Genomic DNA, 21,562 nt, shown 5'->3' with positions numbered 1-21,562 from the left:
GTGTCCAGTTATGCTACGGACGTGTTGGAATTTTTTCAGATGAATAAACAACAAAGAAAAAAAGAGTGGATTGTCTGGGTTTCGAACACACGGAGCCTCGAAGACTCCGAGTCTCGAAGCGTCGAAGATTCCGAGCCTCGAGGAGTGAATTTAGAATTCGCTTGCCTGACAGTCAGCACGCACACACGCACGTACTGCGTCACTCGACACGCGCCCCTTCTTTTAGGAGATGCACGAAGCCGGCCGCGAGATGGAGCGCTTGTAGACGAATACCCTAGGCACGAGCATGGCAAATCTTATGCGTATATTTTCAGCTCTGTACGGCGTATCCACTTTTTGAGGGGAGTAGTGCACAATCCCTCCTAAACTACGTCTATTTCCCCTTAAATAATGGACATTGACACTAGGGTGCGGTAGTGAGCCGTATCCACTTTCGAACAAAGAAATGAGCAATCTCCCTTTTCATCTCTGCAGCAGATGACAGGCTGAGCTTGACATCTTTATGAACTTTACGCACGGCTCTGCGTAGGTGACGCCGGTGACGGTAATGTCGTCTGGCGTCTCATGATATCCCTAACTGTGATGTCATTAGCGCATGGCTTTTAGACGCCTAGTGTCAAAAATTCCCATGATATGACCCCTCCCCCACCTCGCCATCGCTATGCGATCCAGTCCAGTTCCGTCCGTGTTCCACGTTCCACTGTCCACATTCAGCTGCATTCAGTCGCCATATTGTACAGAAAGAACGGGAGGCGCAAGCACGCCATTGTGCATATCACGTTAATCCTTGTCTGTCTTTCACGAATAACGAATAATGTAAGTGAAAATTAAACTTATACCAACTTCCTGTAATGTAGAACTATTATTTTCGAAGATTAGGCTCGTTTGAAAAATGGATGTAATGTCTTCGATAGCTCGGTAATCGACGATTTAATTAACTTGCGATTCTGATTATTTTAGATCAATATTTCAATGCATGGACAATATGTACAGTAACAATATTGACCCTTGGGAGCCAGGCTATGGACCCGAAAGGAGGGGGCACAATTTGGATTATGATTATCGTAACGAATATGGAAGCAGCAGGTCACCAGATTATGTAGAACATCGTGAGAATGATCATCGTGATCGAGACCATCGAAGCCCGGAATACAGGAATCATCGTAGCCGAGACAGAGATCGTGAAAGAGACAGATCGCGAGACAGAAGGGATCGTAGCAGGGATGAGAGAGATCGTAGTTACAGAGACAGAGAAGATCGTTATGGAAGGCAAAGGGACAGAGATTCCGTAGAAAGGGATAGAGATCGGGATCGTGATCGCGACAGAGATCGTGATCGATCTAGAAGAGAAAGAGATAGGGACAGAGATCGAGATCGTAGAGGGAAACGGGAAGACAGAGAGCGGGATCGTGATGATGATCATAGTCGAGAGAGTATGGACTTTGAGCACGACCATGGACGTACTTATGGTTCGTCCATGGAAGGCATCCACTACAAATCTCAATCTCCCAACAACACTATAATGATTCGTGGGCTTGCTCAGCACATAACAGAAAACGACGTAGGTTGTCAACTTAGCGGGCCAACATGATTGGCCACTCGTGAGCCAGCATTCGCAAGCATACGTCACTGTTATCATTATCATGTGTGTGTGTGTCTCTATCACAGGTGCGGCAAGACATCCTCAACTGTGGCCTCATGCCCAAGGACATCAGACTAATTCGTAAAAAGGATACAGGTAATTATCGTCACTTTTCAAATATTAACTTCCCCTAAACCTAACGTGTGAGCGTTAGCCAATTGCTTTTTATCTCGGCAGGTTGCATTAGATTTCTGTAGCATAAGTTCTCGTTCCATTTGTAACTGCGTAAAAAATTGTTTCAAATTCTTATTATTGCTTTAATTAGCTTAAAAGAATTTCGAACAATTCTTTACCGTATAATACAAACATGTGTACACGCTAGTAGTGTCATGTCGGCGGTACCAATCATGTAAACCACTTGAAAATTGTTGATGCGATCAATTATAAATACCAGTAATTAATCGATCTTTTTTACTCTTGGACTCAGGTAAGTTTACGAGAAGAGAATTTATTACGTAGGAAGAATATTTTGAGGGAAATCAGATCAACATTATTCATCTTTGCGAGGACGATGTAAAATACGTTTGGAAATCCCTAAACATTTGTATAGTAGTTAATATCGATTGAAAATAATTTACCGAGCCACCTGTACTATTCTCAAAATTATATCTGAAATCTGACAATTTATTTTTCTATTCTGTACAAGTATGGTATCGCAAGTGACTGTGGTCGCATTCTTGTTGATAGCTTAGTAATAGTTTTATTTTGAAGGGAGATACGGGCTTTTTTTGTGTATCGTCGTCCATCCGGCTCTGTTCATAGCAGTTAACGAAAAAGAGAAAAAGAAACAGAGACGGAAGGTAGGAGAGTTTGGTAGGTCTAGTATTAAAATAAAATTCGCGTTAAACTATCAAGTCTAAATCGTCCGCTACACCCGTCTAGTAGAATTCATTCTGCTGAGCTTTAGGCAAATGGAAATGAAAGCAAGCGACGAAGCGAAGAAAATACTTCGTTCGAAACTCGGTCTCGGTCAATGGTTGGTGCTGTGATTGCCTGCCTGCCCTCTCAGAGTAGAGATTTCCAGGCAAAACGTGGATTAACTTTGGATATGTGTGTATTTGCTCTGTATAGGTGCTTCGCGAGGTTTTGCATTCGTCGAGTTTAACGCGACTCAGGAGGCCGCACGGTGGATGGAGATGAAACAGGTAGAAAGAAGTTCAGTCCAGATACCCAACCGATGCGTTGTACGCGTGCCACCGACGCCCCGTGGCGACAAAGGCACGGTAACACAGCCCCTTGGCCTTCCCCGTGGCCATGGCTGTGCACCTATCAAAGGCTACCATCCAAATTCTACCATACCTAATTATTTATCTAGGAGTCCCCACAAACTTTGCAGATTTTTCTTATAACTCGCTCTCGCAATTTCATCTATCGGATTATAAAGTTACATACGTCATACTATATCAAAAGGCCGCGTCGCGTGCTTCGCCACCGCCTATCCTCTGTCTGTCTATCATAAAAGTTTGTCGACTAACAATGAAGATTGGAGGAGGGTCATTCCAATCGTCTTCTTACGTACGATGCATATACAATATATTATTATATCCGGCATGACAATTCGTTTCTATACAGATCACGATTTATACTACGTTCATAGACAAGACGCTTTTTTCTTCAATTTACAAACGTTTCAGTCTGCTTCTATCATTTCTTTAACTTTGTTCCATCGATGCTATTATTTTTTATTGACCAAGCATTTGTAATAGAATGACAATTTTATGCACGATTTTTTTCTTATTCACGTACAAATTTGTATGCAAGCAAATCGTTGTATGTTTGCTTGTTTTCGTCGATTCCATTCGATTATTTTTGATCGAACAAGAGAAGTTCTCGCGCATGTACACTTATACGTCTATACAGAATACATATAGTCGGTCCACGAGTCGTGTGGAATGGCCCACGTTTATTAAAGAAAAAAGATCCACATTTTCTATACCATTCGCTCGAGACGGAAAGCTATGAACTAGAGAGAAAAAAAGAAACTATAATTTCGTCAACCAAGAAGGGTGTTACGGGACGAACAGCTGCTTTGGGAGGATGTTAGACGGGATAACACTGAAATTCTCTGTTTCAGGGAGTACTGATGCTGCAGGACCAATACCGCGCCTTGATGCAATACAGTATACCGAAAGATTGCCATGTAGATAAACCACCAGCGAAGAATACTCAAGATTGGCACTGCGTTAAGGTGATCCCGCGAAGATCTAACACCGTTTAACCGATGCATGAATTTAAACGTTACGATTACAATAATATTTTTTTATTCCAGTGCGGTGCACATAATTTTAAAAGACGCGAAACTTGTTTCAAATGTTCCGCTTCTCGAGCCGAGAGCGAGGAGGGCGGAGAGGGCAGCGATGAAATTAGTCCTCATCCGACGAACACCGTTCTTCTTCGAGGATTGGATGTGTTAACGACCGAAGATTCGGTGTTACAAGCAATGAAGAATCTTTCGTCGATGCCGATTCGTAGCATCCGCATTGGACGCGATTCCCTTACAAACACGTCGAGGGGCGTCTGCTACTTAGAGATGGGCAACGTGGTGGATGCCATGTATCTGCATACGGCTCTTACCAAACAGGGACTTGTAGTGGATGGCAGAAAGGTGGAGATCGCTTACTGCAAACTTCACCAGATAAATAATACCAACACGTGGAAGGCGAACGACAATCAGCCGCAAAGATACACATTGGACGATGTTGCTCAATTGGCAGAATACAGTGCCAACTTGTACGCTAAGACGCCTGCACAGAAAGCTCATTACCTTCAGTATTATACGCAATATTATCAGAATCAAATAATGCAAGGATCTGCGATCACGTTGCCCTCTTTGAATCAGACCGATCGCGTGAATGCGGCCGCGGCCGTGGCACAATCTGCTATACAGCAGTTGCAGGCATCCAGAAAATTGGGAGATTCCGAAGAAATGAAGAGTAGACCGACGCCTACCGCACCGACCAGTACCGCATTGGCGAGTGGAAGGGTACCGGCGCATGGTAGCGATGGTAAAGTTTATTGTAAGTTTTTATCTGCCCTCGACGCAGTTGAAAAACCTGAATCGCGATACGGTTCTTTATAACATTGATATCTTTTATTTTTTTCTTTTACAGCTGTACCCGATGTTAGCACTTACCATTACGACGAGTCGTCGGGTTACTACTACGATCCAAGTACAGGGTTGTATTACGATCCTAATTCGCAATATTACTACAACAGTCACACGCAACAATTTCTTTATTGGGATGCCGAATCCTTTTCGTATCAACCAGCAAAGACCGCTGCTGCTGCTGCCGCTGCTGCTGCCGCTGCCGCTGCCACCACTGCAACTCAAGGGAGCGGAGTTACATCCAGCGGAAATATAACTGCTACAGCCGGTAGTACCGACACGACGACAAACACGGTCATGACCAATCAAGCAGCGAGTTCTTCAATCGCTACCGCTGCTCAAGAAACGTCCAAAGAGGATGAGAACAAGAAGAAAGATAGTAAACAGGATAAGGTGAAGGTGGCGAAGAAAATAGCAAAAGATATGGAACGTTGGGCGAAAACGTTGAATCAAAAAAAGGAGAATGCTAAAAGTAATTGGAATTCTGAATTCGCTGGTGGCGATGGCAATCAAGGTGTCGGTAGCGGAGCTGCAGACGCTGGATACGCTATATTGGAGAAAAAGTCTCTGGCCAATTCTTATCACGAGGACGAAGACCAAAGTGCAAACAACGGTTTGGTTGCTGCCTACGGCGGTGGCAGCGACACGGAAGAAGAGATCGAGGATGTTCAACAAGAGGAAAGGCAACACACGGACTGGAGTAAATTGGCGTGTTTATTGTGCAAACGGCAATTCCCCAGCAAAGAAGCGTTGATGCGACATCAGCAGTTATCCGATCTCCATAAACAAAATTTGGAAAATTGGTACCAAGTGCGCGGTTTAGATCCGAATGATCCCCAACAAAGAAATAACAAGTATCGCGACCGTGCTAAGGAAAGGAGGGCCAAGTACGGTGAACCAGAACCTCCGCAGCCGAATAAACTTAAGGAGAAATACTTAAAAACCAGAGTCGAAGAAGTACCTGTGTCTTACGAGGAACCGACGAGAGCCGGTATCGGCTCAGATAACGTTGGCAATAAACTGTTACAAAAAATGGGCTGGAGCGAAGGGATGGGTCTTGGTAAATCAAATCAAGGCAGGACGAGTATCATTGAGACGGAAAGAAGAATTCCTACGGCCGGATTAGGAGCGAAGTCTTCGTCGTACAATGCATTGCCAGGTGACACGTATAAGGATTGTGTGAAGAAGATGATGTACGCGCGTTACCAAGAATTATCCGACACATAATACATCGAGTAACGTTGAAAATAGATTTTATATATAAATAAGTACTTGTACCCGATTTTCCATAGATAAATAGATATGTACGCTATACGTATTCTTCAAATAACGTTCTGATTAGACAAATACTTGGAATTCAAGAGTGATCGTCCATTATTGAGAAATACATATATTTCTTTTTTTTTTTGTTATTCCTTTTCTTTATACTTTACACATCATCGCGTCATTTCTCTATTTTAGCAATTTTGAAATATTCAGGAACGATGTGCGTTTACCAGAAATTACAATGTTTATTTAAAAAAAGTGTAGAAGGTAAATGCTCGGGATGCATCGGAGGTATACCAGAGTAACAACATATCGTTGTTCGGAGGATCACTCGAATAACTATAGTCGATAACGCTTTGTGCACAATACAGTCCTTTCCGTAGTTTAAAGAAGGAAAAATAAATCGAAGCATCGTGAAACGAGAAAGCGACGTTCTTTATTCTACAATCAGAGCTTACAGCTTCTGGAATTTCGTCGTATCATTTAACTTAAATTCCATGATGCTTCGTTAAACAATAAATTGATCCATGCAATTTTAATTATTACCCAATGTAATTAAACTCGGCTACATCGCATATTTCTGTCGATTTGGATTAATTTTCACAATTCCTTTATAATCATATTTCACGTACACGCATACGTGTACACACACATATATATACACATATTTCATATACATGTATATGTATATAGAAAATAGAAATAGAAAGATAATTGTATTTATATTCATACATGTATACATCAATTTTACTTGTATTACAGTTTATCCTGTACTTTTGAAAGTCATATATTCTTCGCTATACATACACATTTCTACAATCATTCGTACGCTTTATTATTATTTTTTTAATTATACATGCAAAATCGATGTAATAAATGATCAATTAAAATATTAAAATACTCGCGATGTTATATTGCTTCCAACACAGTCGTACTACTCGTCTCTTTAAATAAATAAGATGTTAAGATACTATCAATTATTCACTTAAATGTACATTAACAAGTATATGACACGTAACAAATGTATAAATTCGAATTAAATTATACATTGCTTCTTCTAGTTCGAGAACAAACTCAACGATATCACAATTTCAAAGAAATTCATATTGTTCGGTGGGTACTTTGATCTTTTCTTTGATAATCCTACAGGAATAAACTATGATCTATCCGTATATACACGTAAAGGAGTTTTGTACCATTGAAGCTGCGTCATTCGCTTGAGAAACTAATTAGTTTATGAAATATAAATGCAATCAGGAACCGAACTTATAAATACATTTACTACATGTATACAATTTACAATATCTTTCGAATACGAAAAAGATGGCTGTGTTCTATCTTCTAAATATTTCTTTATTCGACTAAAAAAGGACACATCGGAACTAAACATCTGCTAAAATCCACGAGTACAGGGGCCTTAGCTGATGATTCAGAACCCTATATTCCAAGTTACTGATTCCATCAGTATCATACCTTCTAGCACTATTCTCGAGATTTTGAAATCTTGCGCTACTGGGGGCTTCCTTCTTGTGAGTTAACATATAATATTGAGCAATGTCAGGTCCAAAACGTGTAATCTGAAATTCAATTTGACCGTAAGTTACAGTTTGTCGATGTTATTATTCTGTTGTATACGTAACGACAGTAACATACTTGAAAGCCTCTCGATTGTAACCGACTATAGAAGTCATCATCCTCTCCACCCCATCCATAAAAAACGTTGGAAAATCCATTGACTCGCTCGAATTGCTTGCGGGTCAGTGCGATTGCACCTCCAAACAGACCGGTATAAGGTAAATTATATCTGAAGGTATTCACACTCGAACTCATATGCCTGGGCATTGTGGTACAAGCATATATATTGTCAGGATTTTGTGGTATGAGATCTATGTCTTGAAAGATGAAGCAATGAAAATCATTCACTTTGGTAGCCTCTGCGTATCCAACGTTAAAGAGCTTGGCACGATTGAACTCGCGCATAGGACTCTGTTCTATTACAAATATCCTGTAGTCCAGGTTCTGTGCTTGCAGAAATGGATGGATGTAACTCATGAAGATAGTAAGTTGTGTCTGCCGGTTTCTATATGGTAAAATAATGGCCACATTGAAGAGAGGATGACAATTTAAAGGTTTCCATTGTCCTCCAGGTAATATACCTAAGCGTCGTGCCATCACCACGGGGTCTTCTCGAGGATATTCCTCGGGATAAAGTAACTGAGATCTTCGTTCGTTAAGCATGATTGTGCACGAGTTATCTCTTGCTGGATAAGATCTTTCCATCTCATCGTAAATCTCCTCCGCTTTTATGTACGTGTAATGCGAAGCGAACCGAGCTGGGTGCAAACAGTAAGCAAGGACCAAAATTGTGGTAATAGTATACGTTAATCCTCGTGCGTAGTCGTAAAAAAAAGCAATAAAAATTTTCAATATATTGACGATGCCTCTCATCCTAATAACTCTTGTCATCAACGCGCTGTACTGGCGTTTTACTAATAAGCGTACGCATTATATGTTAATCTTGCTCGTCAGTTTCATTGATATGTTCTCCATACCTCAAAGTATCATTTGGCAAGTTACAAATTCCAAGCTTCGAGTTAAATACGATTAAATGTACACAAACAAACGTGCTTCTCGGTATATTAATTTCACCTAAAACGGGAAATAGAAGCGATATACATTTCGTTACACGGAGTCACTGGCCGACACAGTTGGCTACAGTTACACACACGCACGGCCACGCCGACCAGTGATGGACACGTCGTGGGATTCTTCACCCATGCGCACTACGAGCTACGAGTTACTCTGCTAGTACATTCTAATACACTCTTAAATATATTCAATAAATCAAATAAAGGTTCCATTAGATCCCGAATACGAAGACAAGCTTGGGATTCACAGAAGAGGATAAGAATTCGTCATTTTCAAAACCTATAGGCCTAAGCGTTCTGAATTCTGAAAATAACGCATAGACCGATATTCGATGCTCGCGCGATCTCTGCCGGCGGTGACTGGTCGGCGGGAATAAAAGAGGAGATCGACATTCAAGATACCGCGTTTTCGAGCGGAGCGATTAGGCGAACGGATAAAGAGGAGAGATCAAAATTCCTTAACTCTTCCAACGTTGTACCTTAGTTTTCCATTTCAACATTCCGTCCGTCTATTTTCCCACTCATGTGTCAGTCAAGGAGCTCGATTGCATCAAATGAAATTACGAACATTCGGTCACTGTTGTTCGGTTGTATCGTTCAATTGTATCATTTACTATTGCGCGCGACAATTCGAAGTCCTCGTGACGCAGTGCGCTGCAACGATGCGCTAGGAATATTAGACTCGAGTGCGAGGTTTCCTGCCCGGTGGAGGCCTCTCGAGGTCGAAACGGTCCGATGACGGCCGGAGTAGAGCTTCGGCGTTCGTTTCGAACGGGAAACTTGAAACTTCGATGCCGTACGGACGATTTGAACTGTTGCGCTCGGAACGTGGTTATTAAAGTTACGCGACTTCCGAACAACAGATTCTGAACGTACGTGAACCGCGTATGCCGTTTTGCGAGTATCGCGTAAATTAAAAAGATTGTTGCACCGCGTTACCGTTTTCACGTTGCAACTTGAATTCGTGCGTCAAGTTCGCAGCCAGGCATCAGGTGTTCGTTTCGTTCGTACGATTGGAACGCTGGCTCGTTCGATCGGCATCGCCGAGTATCGAATACTACGTACGCGTGGAAATTCACGGAGCGTGCGCGTATACCCGCGGAAGGTGAAAGTACGAGCTCTGTAACGAGTACCATGGCGGTGCGTCGTCGTCGTCGTCGTATCGTTTAGAAGCGCGGCTACGTTCCACGAGATCGATAAACGACGGAACGTTACCTAAAACGAGTATTCGCTTGCGCACAAGGGGTGCGAAATACCTACAGATTGGTACTGGCGAAAGAAACCGATGGAAAAACGGGAAACGATGCCAGTGACGAGAGCGACGACGAAACGGTGGTGACGGTGAACGCGACGGTTGTCAGTGTCGGTGTCGGTGGTTGTGGTTCGCGTTGGCGATGTTCATCTCGGAAGGTGTTGCCGCCGCTTCGATACCGGCTAATTTAAGTGACTGTGGACAGTGATAACGCGTCGAATGATCATCGGTGAGACGATCGAGGAAATACGAAATGAGCATGAAAGCTCCGTGTTGCAACCAGAAAGCTTCGTCTGCCGCTTCGCCGTTGCCGTCGCGGCCTAAAGAGAATATCGACTATTTGCATTTTTTTACTCATTTCATTCTCGATGCAACCATCGCGTCCAATGCCTGAAGTCATGCGATCGATGCGAATTTGAAACTCGATTCCGAGCAACGTTCTGGGTTAATTATTATTAAAATACGCTGACGCCACTGGAGAGGCGCAAATCGATTCGCAGAGGTAGGGAAGAACGATTCTAACATGCGACTCTTCTCTTACCGCTCTCGGGATATTGAACGCTCCCGACGTTTTTTGATATTCATTTTTGACAAACTCGCTTGTTTGAGTTAAGAAACATTTGTTTCGTCGCCTAGCGTATTTCGACCGCCCGCTCTTCTATGGAGCTGACCGTTCGCTCCTTGTAACGCATCATTTTAACGGATCAACTGCGGATTAACAGAACGAATCGCGAGAAGTATGGCGTGTTTGTTCGAAGCGTACACGATTACTTAACAAGATCATTGATCGATCGACCACCGGGGATGCCAGCGACAGATAATTATGCCTCGACGACATGGAACGAGAGCGGGGTTCTGAACGTGAGTCCAACGATGGACGACACGCCGAGGATGTAACTCGAACGGCAATAATAAAGGAAAGAGGACAGACGTAACGTATACCACAGCGAGCGACGAGTATAAAGTGAAACGCTACAAACCACTGAGAGGGTATAGGAAGGAAAGAGAGAAAGAAGAGTGAAGCCTCGACGATAATGAAGGAGCACGGAAGCAAACTTCCGGCGGAGCAGCCTGCGAAAATTCTCAAGTCGTTGCTGAAGAAGCCCGGTCAATCGAAGAGTAGATCGCAGAAGAATCGGGTCGTGATAAACGAAAAACTGAACGAATTCTTCGCGGCCGATTACATAATACTGATAAAGGAGGAATGCTGCGCTGATTACGAGGAGGATTGCGACTGTTGTTGCCAAGAACACGAACTGATACGCTTAGGAAACTGTAAGGAATGTCGAGCGGAATTGAACTTCCATTTTGGTGTTCCGGATAATGGCCAATACCACGGCGGTATAGGCAGGGATGGGGAAAATGCGTCGAGAGGACAAGGCTGCGGAGGCGGTGAAGAGTTCAATTGCGTGGAGTTGCATGTCGAGGACGAGGACGACGAGTACGAGGTCGGCGACGAAGGGGTTAAACGAGGCCTCGAAGGGGAAGAGAGCGAAGAAGAAGAGGGAGAAGAAGAAGAGGAAGAAGATTTAGAAGAAGAGGTGGTCGCCGGAGAGCATCTGGAAGATAGACAGGGACCCGAATCGCATAGCGCAGAGGAGCAAACGGAAACGAGGGTAACGAAGACGACGGACGCGCGAACCAAAAGCAAAGGGGAAAGGATCGATGGTCCGAAAGACGTCGAGGGCCATCGGAATCGAGTCGAATTCGTCTCGCCGGCAGCGAAGGTCACGTTGCCCGCGTTACCTTCGCCGCCTCCGCCACCTTCACCGCCTCCGCCACCTCCGCCACCGCCGCCGCCGCCGCCACCACCACCTCCGCAATCCTCGATAGAGAGACCATCTTCGACGCATCCGCGCCAGGAACAAGAGACGCTGAGTCCACCGGAAGGTTACAAGGACGTTTACTCGAATGGAGAGTTCCCCGATGTAGGAGAATGTTGCCTCCGAACTTCGCTCGATTATCTACAATGTCAACGAACAGCGGGTGAGAATCATTATAGCACCGCGAAAGCGGACCTTTTCCCTTTTTCCCGACTGTTTCTCAGCTAATTGGGAAAGCGACGTTGAATTCACGCCAGCATAAAAAAACTATAACCGCATAATTTGCGAGCATTCCCATGACGTGTTCCACGCGTGCATAAAATGCAGCCGACTAATAATACGTGTCCTGGAATATGTTCAGCCACTTTTTCCCATAACGTCCATTTAAGGATGTATTGGCTATACAGTCAATCCCAAAAGTTTATGCACTTTAGAAACGCATTTTTTAAAAANTTCTTAGGTACATAAACTTTTGGGATTGACTGTATAGCCAATACATCCTTAATACGCCGTACGCCGTACGCCGTACGTTGTTGTATATTTATCATTTAAGAGCTCACACGATTCTTCGAGCCTCGTTATTGTTAGTAAGGAAAACGTTATCTTGTATAAAACTAGTTTGCTCCCGCTTATTTTCATTTATATTCGACTAAAACTTTCAATAAGATTTATGATACAAATCTCGAACGTAGCGCATATACATCTTTCAAATTGGATGTAACGTACAAAAAAGGGGCATTGGCTCTAAAACGAGCACGTAAACACTGATCACATGGCTGTTGCGTTCACGAAACGTGAACCGGCTACGCGCACCGGAAGTACAGTCTACCGTGACTCCGGTGTTTCCGCGGTACATGTAGGAATATCATGCGTTCGCCCGCATGCCTGACCAAAACCAAGTCGTCCTCGCGTCTTGTGAAATATCTTCTGAATACTTGTTGCTTTTAACACATTGCATCGCGCTTGCGTAGCACCACTCGTAATTTCTATACACGTAAAGCGTTGAAATGCCTAATGGGACGACGTGATGTGATTTTCCAGGTGCGAAGATCGAGAGAGAATTACGATGCAACCAACCATTGACGGAAAATAACAATGAACATGTAGAGAAAGCGAACGAGTCTTCGCCAAAGGCGTCTACCAATGGTACAGACATATTTTTATTTAGATTAAAATCGAAGCGAAGGAACGTACGTTTGTACGTATCAATTATTATATAAAGAGGTTGTTGTATACGCTCTGTTACAGAGTCCCGTCATCGATATCTCGTAGAAACCATAACTATGACAACCGTTACCGAGCGGCGTATCGTGCGCGAAATCAGCGAGGAAGAGGGCATCGATCTACAACATGGACGGAAGAACACGCGCAAAACGGTTTCGAAACCGAGAGACGAGAGTACCGAGACTAATAATGCGGTCGAGAGCAAAGTTAGCCAGGATCATGACGAGCCTCGAACAGGTCCGCCCGAAAAGATCGATAGCGGCGGCGACGCGGAAGTGGTCGCGACCGAGGATCATTCCGTGGGAAATGAACCGGCTCGGGACATAAGAGAGCTCTCTCTTGTATTCAAACTCGGGAATTCATCGTTAACCGGTAACAGTCTCAAACCGAACTCCGCGGTTAGACAGCTGTTCCCGAATCCAAGATTCGTCTCACCGCCACCAGCTCCCCTCGGTAAATTGATTTGTTCCGTGAGCGATTCCCAGAATGGACAGTTTCTCGTGAACGCGGACAATTTGCGTTTAAATAATCAGTCTGCCGCCTGTTTGAACGACTCCGGTAACCCGATAAAGAGAACGATAGAAAGGAACACTCTTCGGAGGAGTCTTCTCGACAAGTACCGCGCGAACTCGCGAAAGAAGAGCCTTCCCTCGAACAATCTCTCCCTGGAGGAGCGGATACGTCGGCTAACCTGCGTCGACCAAGAAGAAGAAACGAACGTTTGCCAAGATTCTAGTACGGAGGTCGCGGTCTCCTCGAGCACGGAAACCGATGCCAACAAATTGGCAACGGGACAGCAAGAAGATGCTGCTTGCCTGTCGTCTATCAAGACGTTTATGAACAACACCAACGGAGACAAATTATCGACGAGCATGGCGGCGATGCCGGCGACCATGCACATGGCTACGAAATTCAACACGATGCCCGATGCGATGGCATCGACGTCGAATACCTTGACGTCGATGTCCGCGGAAATGCTTACGTATTCATCGTTGATAGTGACCACTGCAATGGCGACGACGACCACGACCACGACGATCACAGGCTCTAATTACTATAAGCAGAACCCACCGACTGTCAGCGGCGCGGTCATGGATAACACGCACAATCCATCGACCTACAAAAAGCTGACGGATTTATTCGTTCACAAGAGAAGCAGTATCCATTCGGCGAACCTGCCCGACCTCGGTATCGGAGTCAACGGGAAGAACGGGCAAAATACCATCAAAGACGGCCAACAACCGAAGAATTCGTTGAGACCGAACAATTCCGAAGTGCGTAAGCAATTTTTGGCCAGTCTGGCACCGCTGTCTTGCGTCGCTATCAATAGTACCGATACTCAGGAGGATTACTATCGACTTAACTCGACGATAATGGACAGCGAAGGTCGCGGTTCGACGGTGAGTTACAACACGTTGTCACCTTACGGCTTGGAGGACATCGAGGCGGTTCTCCGCGAAGACGGCAGGAACTTCGCGGGCGCGCCAGACGTTACCAAAGGCACGCCAATGATAACCGGCAACAGACCCGACATAGGGGACAGTACGGCCGACGAATTGTTAGCGTTCGTAGAGCAGGACAAGTTTAGAACGGAGAGAATAAAGCAGCGTTACAACGACGCGGAGAGTCAATACAATTCGATGATAAACAGCACGAACAGTTATATTCCTGATAATAAAATGGAGAGAATAGTGGATGGAAAGAACGACAGCGATGACAAACAACGTGTACACCGCGAGAACGTTAATCGTGAGAACAACAAGAACAAGAATCGCGAGATGCAGTTCATGGGTACTAATCAACGTTACGGTAACGGTAACGGTAATGGTAAAGAGAATAACGGCGACGGTGGAAACAACGACAACGACGATGACAACGAGAACGACGACGACGACGACGATGACGAATTGAACGATTACGGATTTAATCGCAGGCCGTCCGTAACCGGCATCAAACAGCGTCAGTCGGGCAACACCGATGAAACCAATTCATCGTTTCACCGGCGAACGGTCGTGGAGAACGACGACTCGAACGTTTTCAGAACGAACTTTCAATCGTCTTCGTTGCCGATGAAATATTACGAAAATAATTGCGTGAAGATCGACGGGAGATTGTACGAGGACATGATTGACGATTCCATGTCGAATTCGTTTGTCGCCGACGAACAGGACGCGAATACTATCAACAGAATAAACACGATGCAGAAGCAGATCGATGACATCTATCAGACCATCGTCGAGAACACCAATGTCACTGCCCAAAGCTCGTTGGAACCATATTCGGAAGATACGTACGCGCGACAACAGCCACGATTACCGGTGGCAAGCGATATCGGCTTCCGGTACTACCAAGAGCCGCCGAGGAATGGTCAGCAGTATTTCCAAGAGCAACCGAGTATCGGAAACTCGCGAACTACGCGAGGTATCGCGACCGGAGCTGAGGAAGTAGATGTTAACAGCGCGATCGGTGGAGACAGAGATTATGCGAACGGTCTTTCGGCAAAGAATCGACGAAGAGAGCCGCCTGTGGGAACAGCTTCGTCGAATTACCGAACGTGTAACGTTGTTCCTACCACCGTCTACGCCGGACTTCCCGCTAATGGCAAGTGTTACCGAACCATGTACTTCGTTCCGTACAACAGCCTGTCCGATCCGACCTATCAGAACATCCAACGTATCTTGCCATCGCATCCTTCGCCCAGCGCCAGTTACGCGAATCATATCGAGAGGTATCCGTATCCTCGACTCAACAAAAACGATCAACGTCTGCAACCGCAGACGCAGGCTCCGACGCAGATGCAGACACAGATGCAGACACAGATGCAGACACAGATGCAGACACAGATGCAGACACAGATGCAGACGCAGATGATGCAGGCGCAGTCACCGCAGGTGCAATCACAGCAACAACAATTAAGATATTATCATTTGGGAAGTCATTCGCCTATACCGAATTTGATTCAAAACGATCATACTGCGCCGCTTCCTGTCGGCTCCCTTGGTCCCGCTCTACCGTCCGATTCCTCTGCTCCGTACGACTCGCGAGTCACCTCGATGCCCTCGGCCAACCCCGTCACGTTACAACCCGCAGCCCAGCAAACTTTGCATCTTCACTTGCATCATCATCCACAACCCGACGATTTCCGGATTTCCGGTGTTACCACCTTCGCCTCAGTACCTCATACCGCGAACCACTCGCTACAGCTACATCATCACGCGCAACATCAGCATCATCTCCACCACAGACACGCGCATCATCAACCCACGTTCTACCGCTTACCATCCACGATACCCAACGTGGCTGCTTCTTCCCCGCCCTCTTACACCGTGATAGCACCGTCGAGATGTACCGCGTTTGCCGGCAATGAGTTAGCGAGCGCTGACGGCTCGTATCGGTTCTATCAAGTGCATCTGGGTCGCACGGTTCTGACACCTTCGTCGTCCGAACTGCAAACGACAAATTGCAATCAAACGTTTTTCTCGTCGGCCAACAACGCAACCATTTCGGTCCCATCGAAAGTCTCGGTCTCGTTCGCATCTTCCATGCCTGCTTCATCATCGTATTCATCTACCTCTCATTCATCCACGTTCTCACCTTTACCTACCCCGATCACGTCCGTGTCTACCTCCAACTTCATCCACCCGAATCACGTGTCTGAAACTGTACACGGATCCAACGTGGACAACACCGTACCTCGCTCGAATTCCATTCAGTCCGTTTCAAACAATTCGAACGTAATATCCACGCCGTCCACCACATCCGGTTTCTCTCCCGCCGCAACTTCCTGCGCTTTATCCTCTTCTTCTCTGCCGTCATCTTCTTCTTCTTCTTCTTCCTCCACCTCGTCCTCGTCTTGCTCGTTCTCGTCACCGTCCTCTTCCTCGTCGTCCTCTTGCTCATCGTCCTCTTCGTTGCAAATCCCATGCTCACCCTCCAAGTTGCAACAGCAACAGATGATCGGTACTTACGCAACGATAGAACGAGGTGTACCGGAAGGTGCGGCAAGCGCACCGTCTTACGATGGTTCGCAGAACGGAATTTTACTCGCGTCAAGTCCTTACGCGGTCCACAATTCCAACGGTGTTCAAGCTCTGCCGAACCACGCGCCGAATTCCGTGTATTACGCTATGAACGTTTAAATCGGCGTATCCCGCGGGGAGTCGTACGCGTCGTCGTACCTTCGGCCAAAATACCTAATCTATTTAAAAAACCTATCTGACTATCGGGAAAGGTTTTTTGTCTGAATCAGACTGAATCTGAGTGGAATACCTATCGTATCTTTTTTCGTAAGGGTATACGCTCGATCGACGTTACGTTTTATATTCCTTGTTTTTCGAGAAGTCGTTTGACTTCGATTTCTTGTTTCATAGACTGATTTCAGAATCTGGTAGTGTGTACCGTGATGATATTCATGATACCAGAAGAGGTTTCAAATATATGTTTAAACAATGGTTAAAGAAAATAGTCGTTCGGTCCGCTTGGATAAATGTCGATCAACCCGATCGCATCGGATACGCCCGTTTAGGGATTAAATTTTGAAATGAAAAAGCCGCTCTTTCTTGCCGTATATTATAAATTGAGCTAATACGGAATTGAATTGAATGCGATCTAGAAAAAGATCGGGACCCGGGACACTCGTGTAAGTCCGAAAAAGGACGAATTGCGTTACTGGCAAAATGTCTGCCACGACGATGTATCGTCATCGATTCTAGTCACGGGAAAATATTTACAGGGATCTATAGGAACAACAACGACGACGACAACAACAACAAGTATTGTATAAACCAAAGGATGGCGTTTATCTATAACCGACGGCAATTATTTTCGATAAAATGAATTCGCGGTGGAATTGACGAGTTATTTAGCAATGAGAGCAGGTATACTACTTAAGTACTAGAAAACAAGGACTCGCGACTTAAAATTAGCTGGTGAAAGTTTAGCGCGAAGAATTGCTCTTCAGTCGAGGATACTCGACGACGAGGAAATTCGTAAAAATGGCTAACAGTAAACAAGATAATAGATACGAGTTCGTGGAATGTTTTTAGTTTACGTTCGCCGTTCACGTTGATTCGTCTTTATCTATTTTACGAGAGAGAGAGTGAGAGAGAGCGAGAGAGATAAGCTGCGGAACATTGCTAATAGAAATTTACTCCTCGTACCATGACGAAAAAGAAAGTGTTCAAACGTTAGACCAAAAACGTGCAATCTACCGTGCGCGGCACCCGCGTACCGTTACCGCATGTGTACCATTTTGTATTCGCTATTTGCTTTGTTCCCTTTGGAGAACGTGAGACGAATATGTGCTACGTGTACGCGCGGCAGGTACGTAGGTATGCCGCATACTATTTTCATGAAACATATTAATTGAATGAACGATAGGTAGCCGAAAAGGTAGTCATGGATTTTGATTCTCACGAAGATTTCGTCGAAGATAAATTTTTGATGTGCGCATCGTCTAGGTTAGATTAGGTACAACTATAATACCGAGAGCGTAACGCAGTATAGCGACCCAACAGAGATAAAGTATTAAACGTGTTAGAGTAGAGAATATGTAACACCTACGACCTACGACCTACGACCTACGACCTACGACGTTCGAATTCGAATGCAATATTCGAGTGTTGTCAGTTTTAATCCAAAGTTAGATACCAAACTTTTATGGTAACGGTGGCCAAGTTTAGAATCGAGTTTTACATATAATATAGTTTACACTTAATTACTCCGTAATATCATCGTGAAAAAGTGTATGTAAATAAAGCTTTAATCAGAAAAGTGAGCGCTGTCATTTCGATAATAGAGAGATTAGTTATTTGATTATTTTTAAGGAAGAGGAGAATTTAGGGAAACCGAAACTATGAAATGCCTAACGTTGTTTATTTTTTAAACTGATTTATTAAAAAATTCACACTACTAATTTTGTCAATAAAAACGTCTTACGTATTAAATAGAAAAATGATTTACAAGTGTTTTTTTATAAGAAATTTGTGTAGGGTGGATGTTCAGTTTTCAATGATTGCTCGGTTCTCTGCCGTGCAATCGTCAAAAATATAACACGATGCTTGTTTGCTTGTTTCTCGCTCGCTGCAGTGAATCGGTTTAAACAAAGTCAGTCGTCGATCGTCCTCTTCCGTTTGTGTTTTCATTTGTTTTTGCTTTTGCATCAATAAGCTGGCCGTCGACAAATAGAAATAAATCTATACAACATGTATATGTGTAAATGAATGAGTGAATGAGTGAATGAGTGAGTGAACGTAAGAACATACGCGTATGCACTCGGTGCATCGCGGTCGTGTGTACATGTGTGCGCACGCACACGAAATGCTTGTGTTCTCATCTTTTTTCGTATGAATTTTTCTTTCTTTTCGTCGTCGAAACTGTCGGAAGAGCCGAACCAAATGAACAAAGATGGATTGTACCGACCGAATCAACCTATCGGAACTATCCTTAGTCGAAAATACATATTCTTGTATGCACCGTACGGTCACCGTCCGAACAGCGCTAACAGTTTTTATGAAAGAGAATATGTTACTCGCGCTCTACAAAACGATACATCGTCTTCTTCTGACCGGTTCCGGGGGCTCTAAGGCTGCTAAAATTGCTTCGTCAAAAACGTTTTTCAAACCTTTCTATACGCCAACAACAGACAAAAAGAACGATGTGATAATAGAGAATCTTGAACTTGAAAATATAAAGAGCAATCGATAGATTGAACCGGATCTATCGACCGTTGTACCTGTGTGAGAGCGCTGCATTCCACGTATTTCACCGCTTTCAGTTCTTTGGCAAGTTTTTCCCCTTGTTCGGCCGATATAGGTTTTTGCTTATTTTTCGCAAGCTTTTCTATAGTCGCCGCGTCGTCTCGCAAATCAATTTGGGTTCCAACCAATAAGAATGGAGTTTTTTGACAATGATGAGTTATCTCTGGAACCCACTGTCAAAAAGTGTCTTGAATTAATTCGAACAGGTAACATCGTAAATGAAAGTAAACGTGCTACGAACATCGCACGGATAAACATACCTTCTCTTTAACATTTTCAAAGGAGGACGGCGACACGACAGAAAAGCAGACTAGAAATACGTCAGTCTGCGGATAACTCAAAGGACGTAGCCGATCGTAATCCTCCTGACCTTTAATAATATCCAATTAACTAAATTGCACAAAATCCAAGGAAGACAATCGATGCGATTGAAGCAAAGTCATATTTACCTGCTGTATCGAACAACCCTAACGTATACGGTTCTCCTCCGATCATAACCGTCACAGCATAATTATCAAATACTGTCGGAACATATTCGGATGGGAACTTATTGGTAGTATACGAGATCAGCAGGCAAGTCTTACCTACTGCACCATCCCCAACCACGACGCATTTGATAGTCTGCATTATTTTTTACCTTCCAGGAGTATTTCTGTACAGACGAAAAGAGTAAAAGCTGCATTACAAGATGCAATATAGTCCGTAACCGAGCAAACGTGGAAACCGTCTTACACGAGACTACTACACGTCGTCAATGCTAACGAACAAATTTTCGTCTCGTTCGGTTTCCTTGCGCTCTGGCTCTAGGGCCTAGTCTGATAATGTACGGGGGGGGGCGGTTCAGTCCAGTACAGTTCAGTCCCAGTATCACTTCCGTCACTTTTTCATTGCGTCCCATTACATCCCGTCACGTACAAGTCCGTATTGCGTATTGCGTCCGGTACTCGTCGTAACGTCTAGTCGCATACTCTTACGCTAAACAAATGGAGAATACATTTTGATTCGTCCGATTATACGGATGTAGTTGAAGGTGTTTCGATTTCAGCAGCAAGGCAATTGTGGGAAATATGTTCGGACAACAAATAAACAAGTTCGCCGACTCTCGACGAGCCATGATTCAATTATAAGAGTAGATTTGGCACGAAATAATTGTTTTTTCGAATCGCCATTTTTTTATATTTTCTCGGATGCATCCAATTCGTCGCTGAAAAAATGTCATTCGACTGTGAACAATAAACGACGTATCCGTCGTACACTTGTCGCGTGACACGTAGTGGAAGGCAAAGCGCACCAATCAATCAAATATACAAAATTTAACTGAAACACTCACAAGTAACTGGGCGCAGGGCGTCGACAACACACTTCACTGTCACAAATTTTTCGAACGACCATAGAAGGTCGGCGACTCATTAATTTTGTGGTCTTCGCATAGAACCGCCATCTTTCGACAACAGCCGCCCTCTTTTCTTTTCCTTTTTTTATAACCTTTATCGCATAGTGCATAAAATAATATAATCGCAAATATACGGCAAGCAACTGGCTTATTTTTAGACAAGAAGTAATGTCGATGATGGCACAATGACTGTATTGTGTATATATGTTACTGCAACTGATCAGATTTGAAGCAGTGTTGGACACTTTGTGGGATTTTTGTAACTAGGCGTCTAAAGGACATGCGCTGATGACGTCACAGTTAGGGATATCATTAGGGATGCAGAATTGGCCGCCTCCAGGTGACTCTTCCAGTCTCTTTTCCTCTCGGGTACCATATGCATGTACCGCATGAGAATGTGTCAGAAGTTGTGGCATATATGACATCTGGCATGCCGAGAAACGCCAGAAA

The 21,562-nt window shown here is 44.3% G+C and overlaps 5 protein-coding genes across 10 annotated transcripts in view; 2 read left to right on the top strand and 3 right to left on the bottom strand.

The window, feature by feature from the left end:
* The window catches only part of LOC108623183 (uncharacterized), a 3,697-nt gene extending 3,138 nt beyond the window's left edge, over nucleotides 1-559 (bottom strand). The window contains exon 1 of the mRNA XM_026812084.1: nucleotides 518-559. The gene's annotated coding sequence lies outside the window, so the exon portion shown is untranslated. The remainder of the gene's footprint in view (nucleotides 1-517) is intronic.
* A 69-nt stretch (nucleotides 560-628) lies between these two features.
* On the top strand, nucleotides 629-6,160 carry LOC108623213 (RNA-binding protein 5). The gene is made up of 7 exons (XM_018021576.2): nucleotides 629-816; nucleotides 961-1,561; nucleotides 1,669-1,738; nucleotides 2,714-2,787; nucleotides 3,717-3,830; nucleotides 3,912-4,659; nucleotides 4,753-6,160. The coding sequence occupies exons 2-7, from the start codon at nucleotides 977-979 to the stop codon at nucleotides 5,973-5,975; spliced, it is 2,814 nt and encodes a 937-aa protein (XP_017877065.1). The 5' UTR covers nucleotides 629-816; nucleotides 961-976; the 3' UTR covers nucleotides 5,976-6,160.
* Nucleotides 6,161-6,428: 268 nt separating this feature from the next.
* On the bottom strand, nucleotides 6,429-9,526 carry LOC108623214 (beta-1,4-N-acetylgalactosaminyltransferase bre-4). 3 transcript variants are annotated; one of them, XM_018021578.2, is made up of 3 exons: nucleotides 8,567-9,525; nucleotides 7,668-8,347; nucleotides 6,429-7,591 (listed from the first exon to the last, which is right to left on the bottom strand). In XM_018021578.2, the coding sequence occupies exons 2-3, from the start codon at nucleotides 8,292-8,294 to the stop codon at nucleotides 7,397-7,399; spliced, it is 822 nt and encodes a 273-aa protein (XP_017877067.1). In that variant the 5' UTR covers nucleotides 8,295-8,347; nucleotides 8,567-9,525; the 3' UTR covers nucleotides 6,429-7,396. The 3 variants fall into 3 exon arrangements, with proteins under 3 accessions (XP_017877067.1, XP_017877069.1, XP_017877066.1); XM_018021580.2 differs by lacking the exon at nucleotides 8,567-9,525 and having other exon boundaries at nucleotides 7,668-8,094; nucleotides 8,171-8,262; XM_018021577.2 differs by having other exon boundaries at nucleotides 7,668-9,526.
* A 76-nt stretch (nucleotides 9,527-9,602) lies between these two features.
* On the top strand, nucleotides 9,603-18,737 carry LOC108623212 (uncharacterized). The gene is made up of 3 exons (XM_018021574.2): nucleotides 9,603-11,900; nucleotides 12,779-12,883; nucleotides 12,986-18,737. The coding sequence occupies exons 1-3, from the start codon at nucleotides 10,949-10,951 to the stop codon at nucleotides 17,098-17,100; spliced, it is 5,172 nt and encodes a 1,723-aa protein (XP_017877063.1). The 5' UTR covers nucleotides 9,603-10,948; the 3' UTR covers nucleotides 17,101-18,737.
* Nucleotides 18,738-18,833: 96 nt separating this feature from the next.
* LOC108623216 (cdc42 homolog) lies at nucleotides 18,834-21,331 on the bottom strand. Of its 4 annotated transcripts, XM_018021581.2 has the most exons (6): nucleotides 21,050-21,330; nucleotides 20,452-20,694; nucleotides 20,169-20,371; nucleotides 19,980-20,089; nucleotides 19,695-19,892; nucleotides 18,834-19,587 (listed from the first exon to the last, which is right to left on the bottom strand). In XM_018021581.2, exons 3-6 carry the CDS (start codon nucleotides 20,344-20,346, stop codon nucleotides 19,498-19,500), a joined length of 576 nt encoding a protein of 191 aa, XP_017877070.1. In that variant the 5' UTR covers nucleotides 20,347-20,371; nucleotides 20,452-20,694; nucleotides 21,050-21,330; the 3' UTR covers nucleotides 18,834-19,497. The 4 variants fall into 4 exon arrangements, with proteins under 4 accessions (XP_017877070.1, XP_017877071.1, XP_026667896.1 ...); XM_018021582.2 differs by lacking the exon at nucleotides 20,452-20,694 and having other exon boundaries at nucleotides 21,050-21,331; XM_026812095.1 differs by lacking the exon at nucleotides 21,050-21,330 and having other exon boundaries at nucleotides 20,452-21,035.
* Between the last annotated feature and the right edge of the window lie 231 nt (nucleotides 21,332-21,562).

This window comes from Ceratina calcarata, unplaced genomic scaffold (genome assembly GCF_001652005.2).
Source record: "Ceratina calcarata isolate Rehan_Ccalc_2016 unplaced genomic scaffold, ASM165200v1 scaffold255.2, whole genome shotgun sequence".
Taxonomy (NCBI): Eukaryota; Metazoa; Arthropoda; class Insecta; order Hymenoptera; family Apidae; genus Ceratina; species Ceratina calcarata.
Note: the sequence above shows the minus strand (reverse complement) of the source record. Positions and strands in the feature narration are given on the sequence as shown.

Bases quoted from the DNA above. Each gene is read 5' to 3' on its own strand.
- LOC108623214 (XM_018021577.2), bottom strand. From the start codon at position 8,480: ATGACAAGAGTTATTAGGATGAGAGGCATCGTCAATATATTGAAAATT. The intron at 7,592-7,667 runs GTATGTTACTGT...ATTGAATTTCAG, and splicing joins TACAATCGAGAGGCTTTCAA to ATTACACGTTTTGGACCTGA.
- LOC108623213 (XM_018021576.2), top strand. From the start codon at position 977: ATGGACAATATGTACAGTAACAATATTGACCCTTGGGAGCCAGGCTAT. The intron at 2,788-3,716 runs GTAGAAAGAAGT...TCTCTGTTTCAG, and splicing joins GGTGGATGGAGATGAAACAG to GGAGTACTGATGCTGCAGGA. The intron at 3,831-3,911 runs GTGATCCCGCGA...TTTTTATTCCAG, and splicing joins AAGATTGGCACTGCGTTAAG to TGCGGTGCACATAATTTTAA.
- LOC108623216 (XM_018021582.2), bottom strand. From the start codon at position 20,346: ATGCAGACTATCAAATGCGTCGTGGTTGGGGATGGTGCAGTAGGTAAG. The intron at 19,893-19,979 runs GTATGTTTATCC...ACTTTTTGACAG, and splicing joins TTGAAAATGTTAAAGAGAAG to TGGGTTCCAGAGATAACTCA. The intron at 19,588-19,694 runs GTACAACGGTCG...GTTGGCGTATAG, and splicing joins AATGCAGCGCTCTCACACAG to AAAGGTTTGAAAAACGTTTT.
- LOC108623212 (XM_018021574.2), top strand. From the start codon at position 10,949: ATGAAGGAGCACGGAAGCAAACTTCCGGCGGAGCAGCCTGCGAAAATT. The intron at 11,901-12,778 runs GTGAGAATCATT...GTGATTTTCCAG, and splicing joins ACAATGTCAACGAACAGCGG to GTGCGAAGATCGAGAGAGAA. The intron at 12,884-12,985 runs GTACAGACATAT...GCTCTGTTACAG, and splicing joins GCCAAAGGCGTCTACCAATG to AGTCCCGTCATCGATATCTC.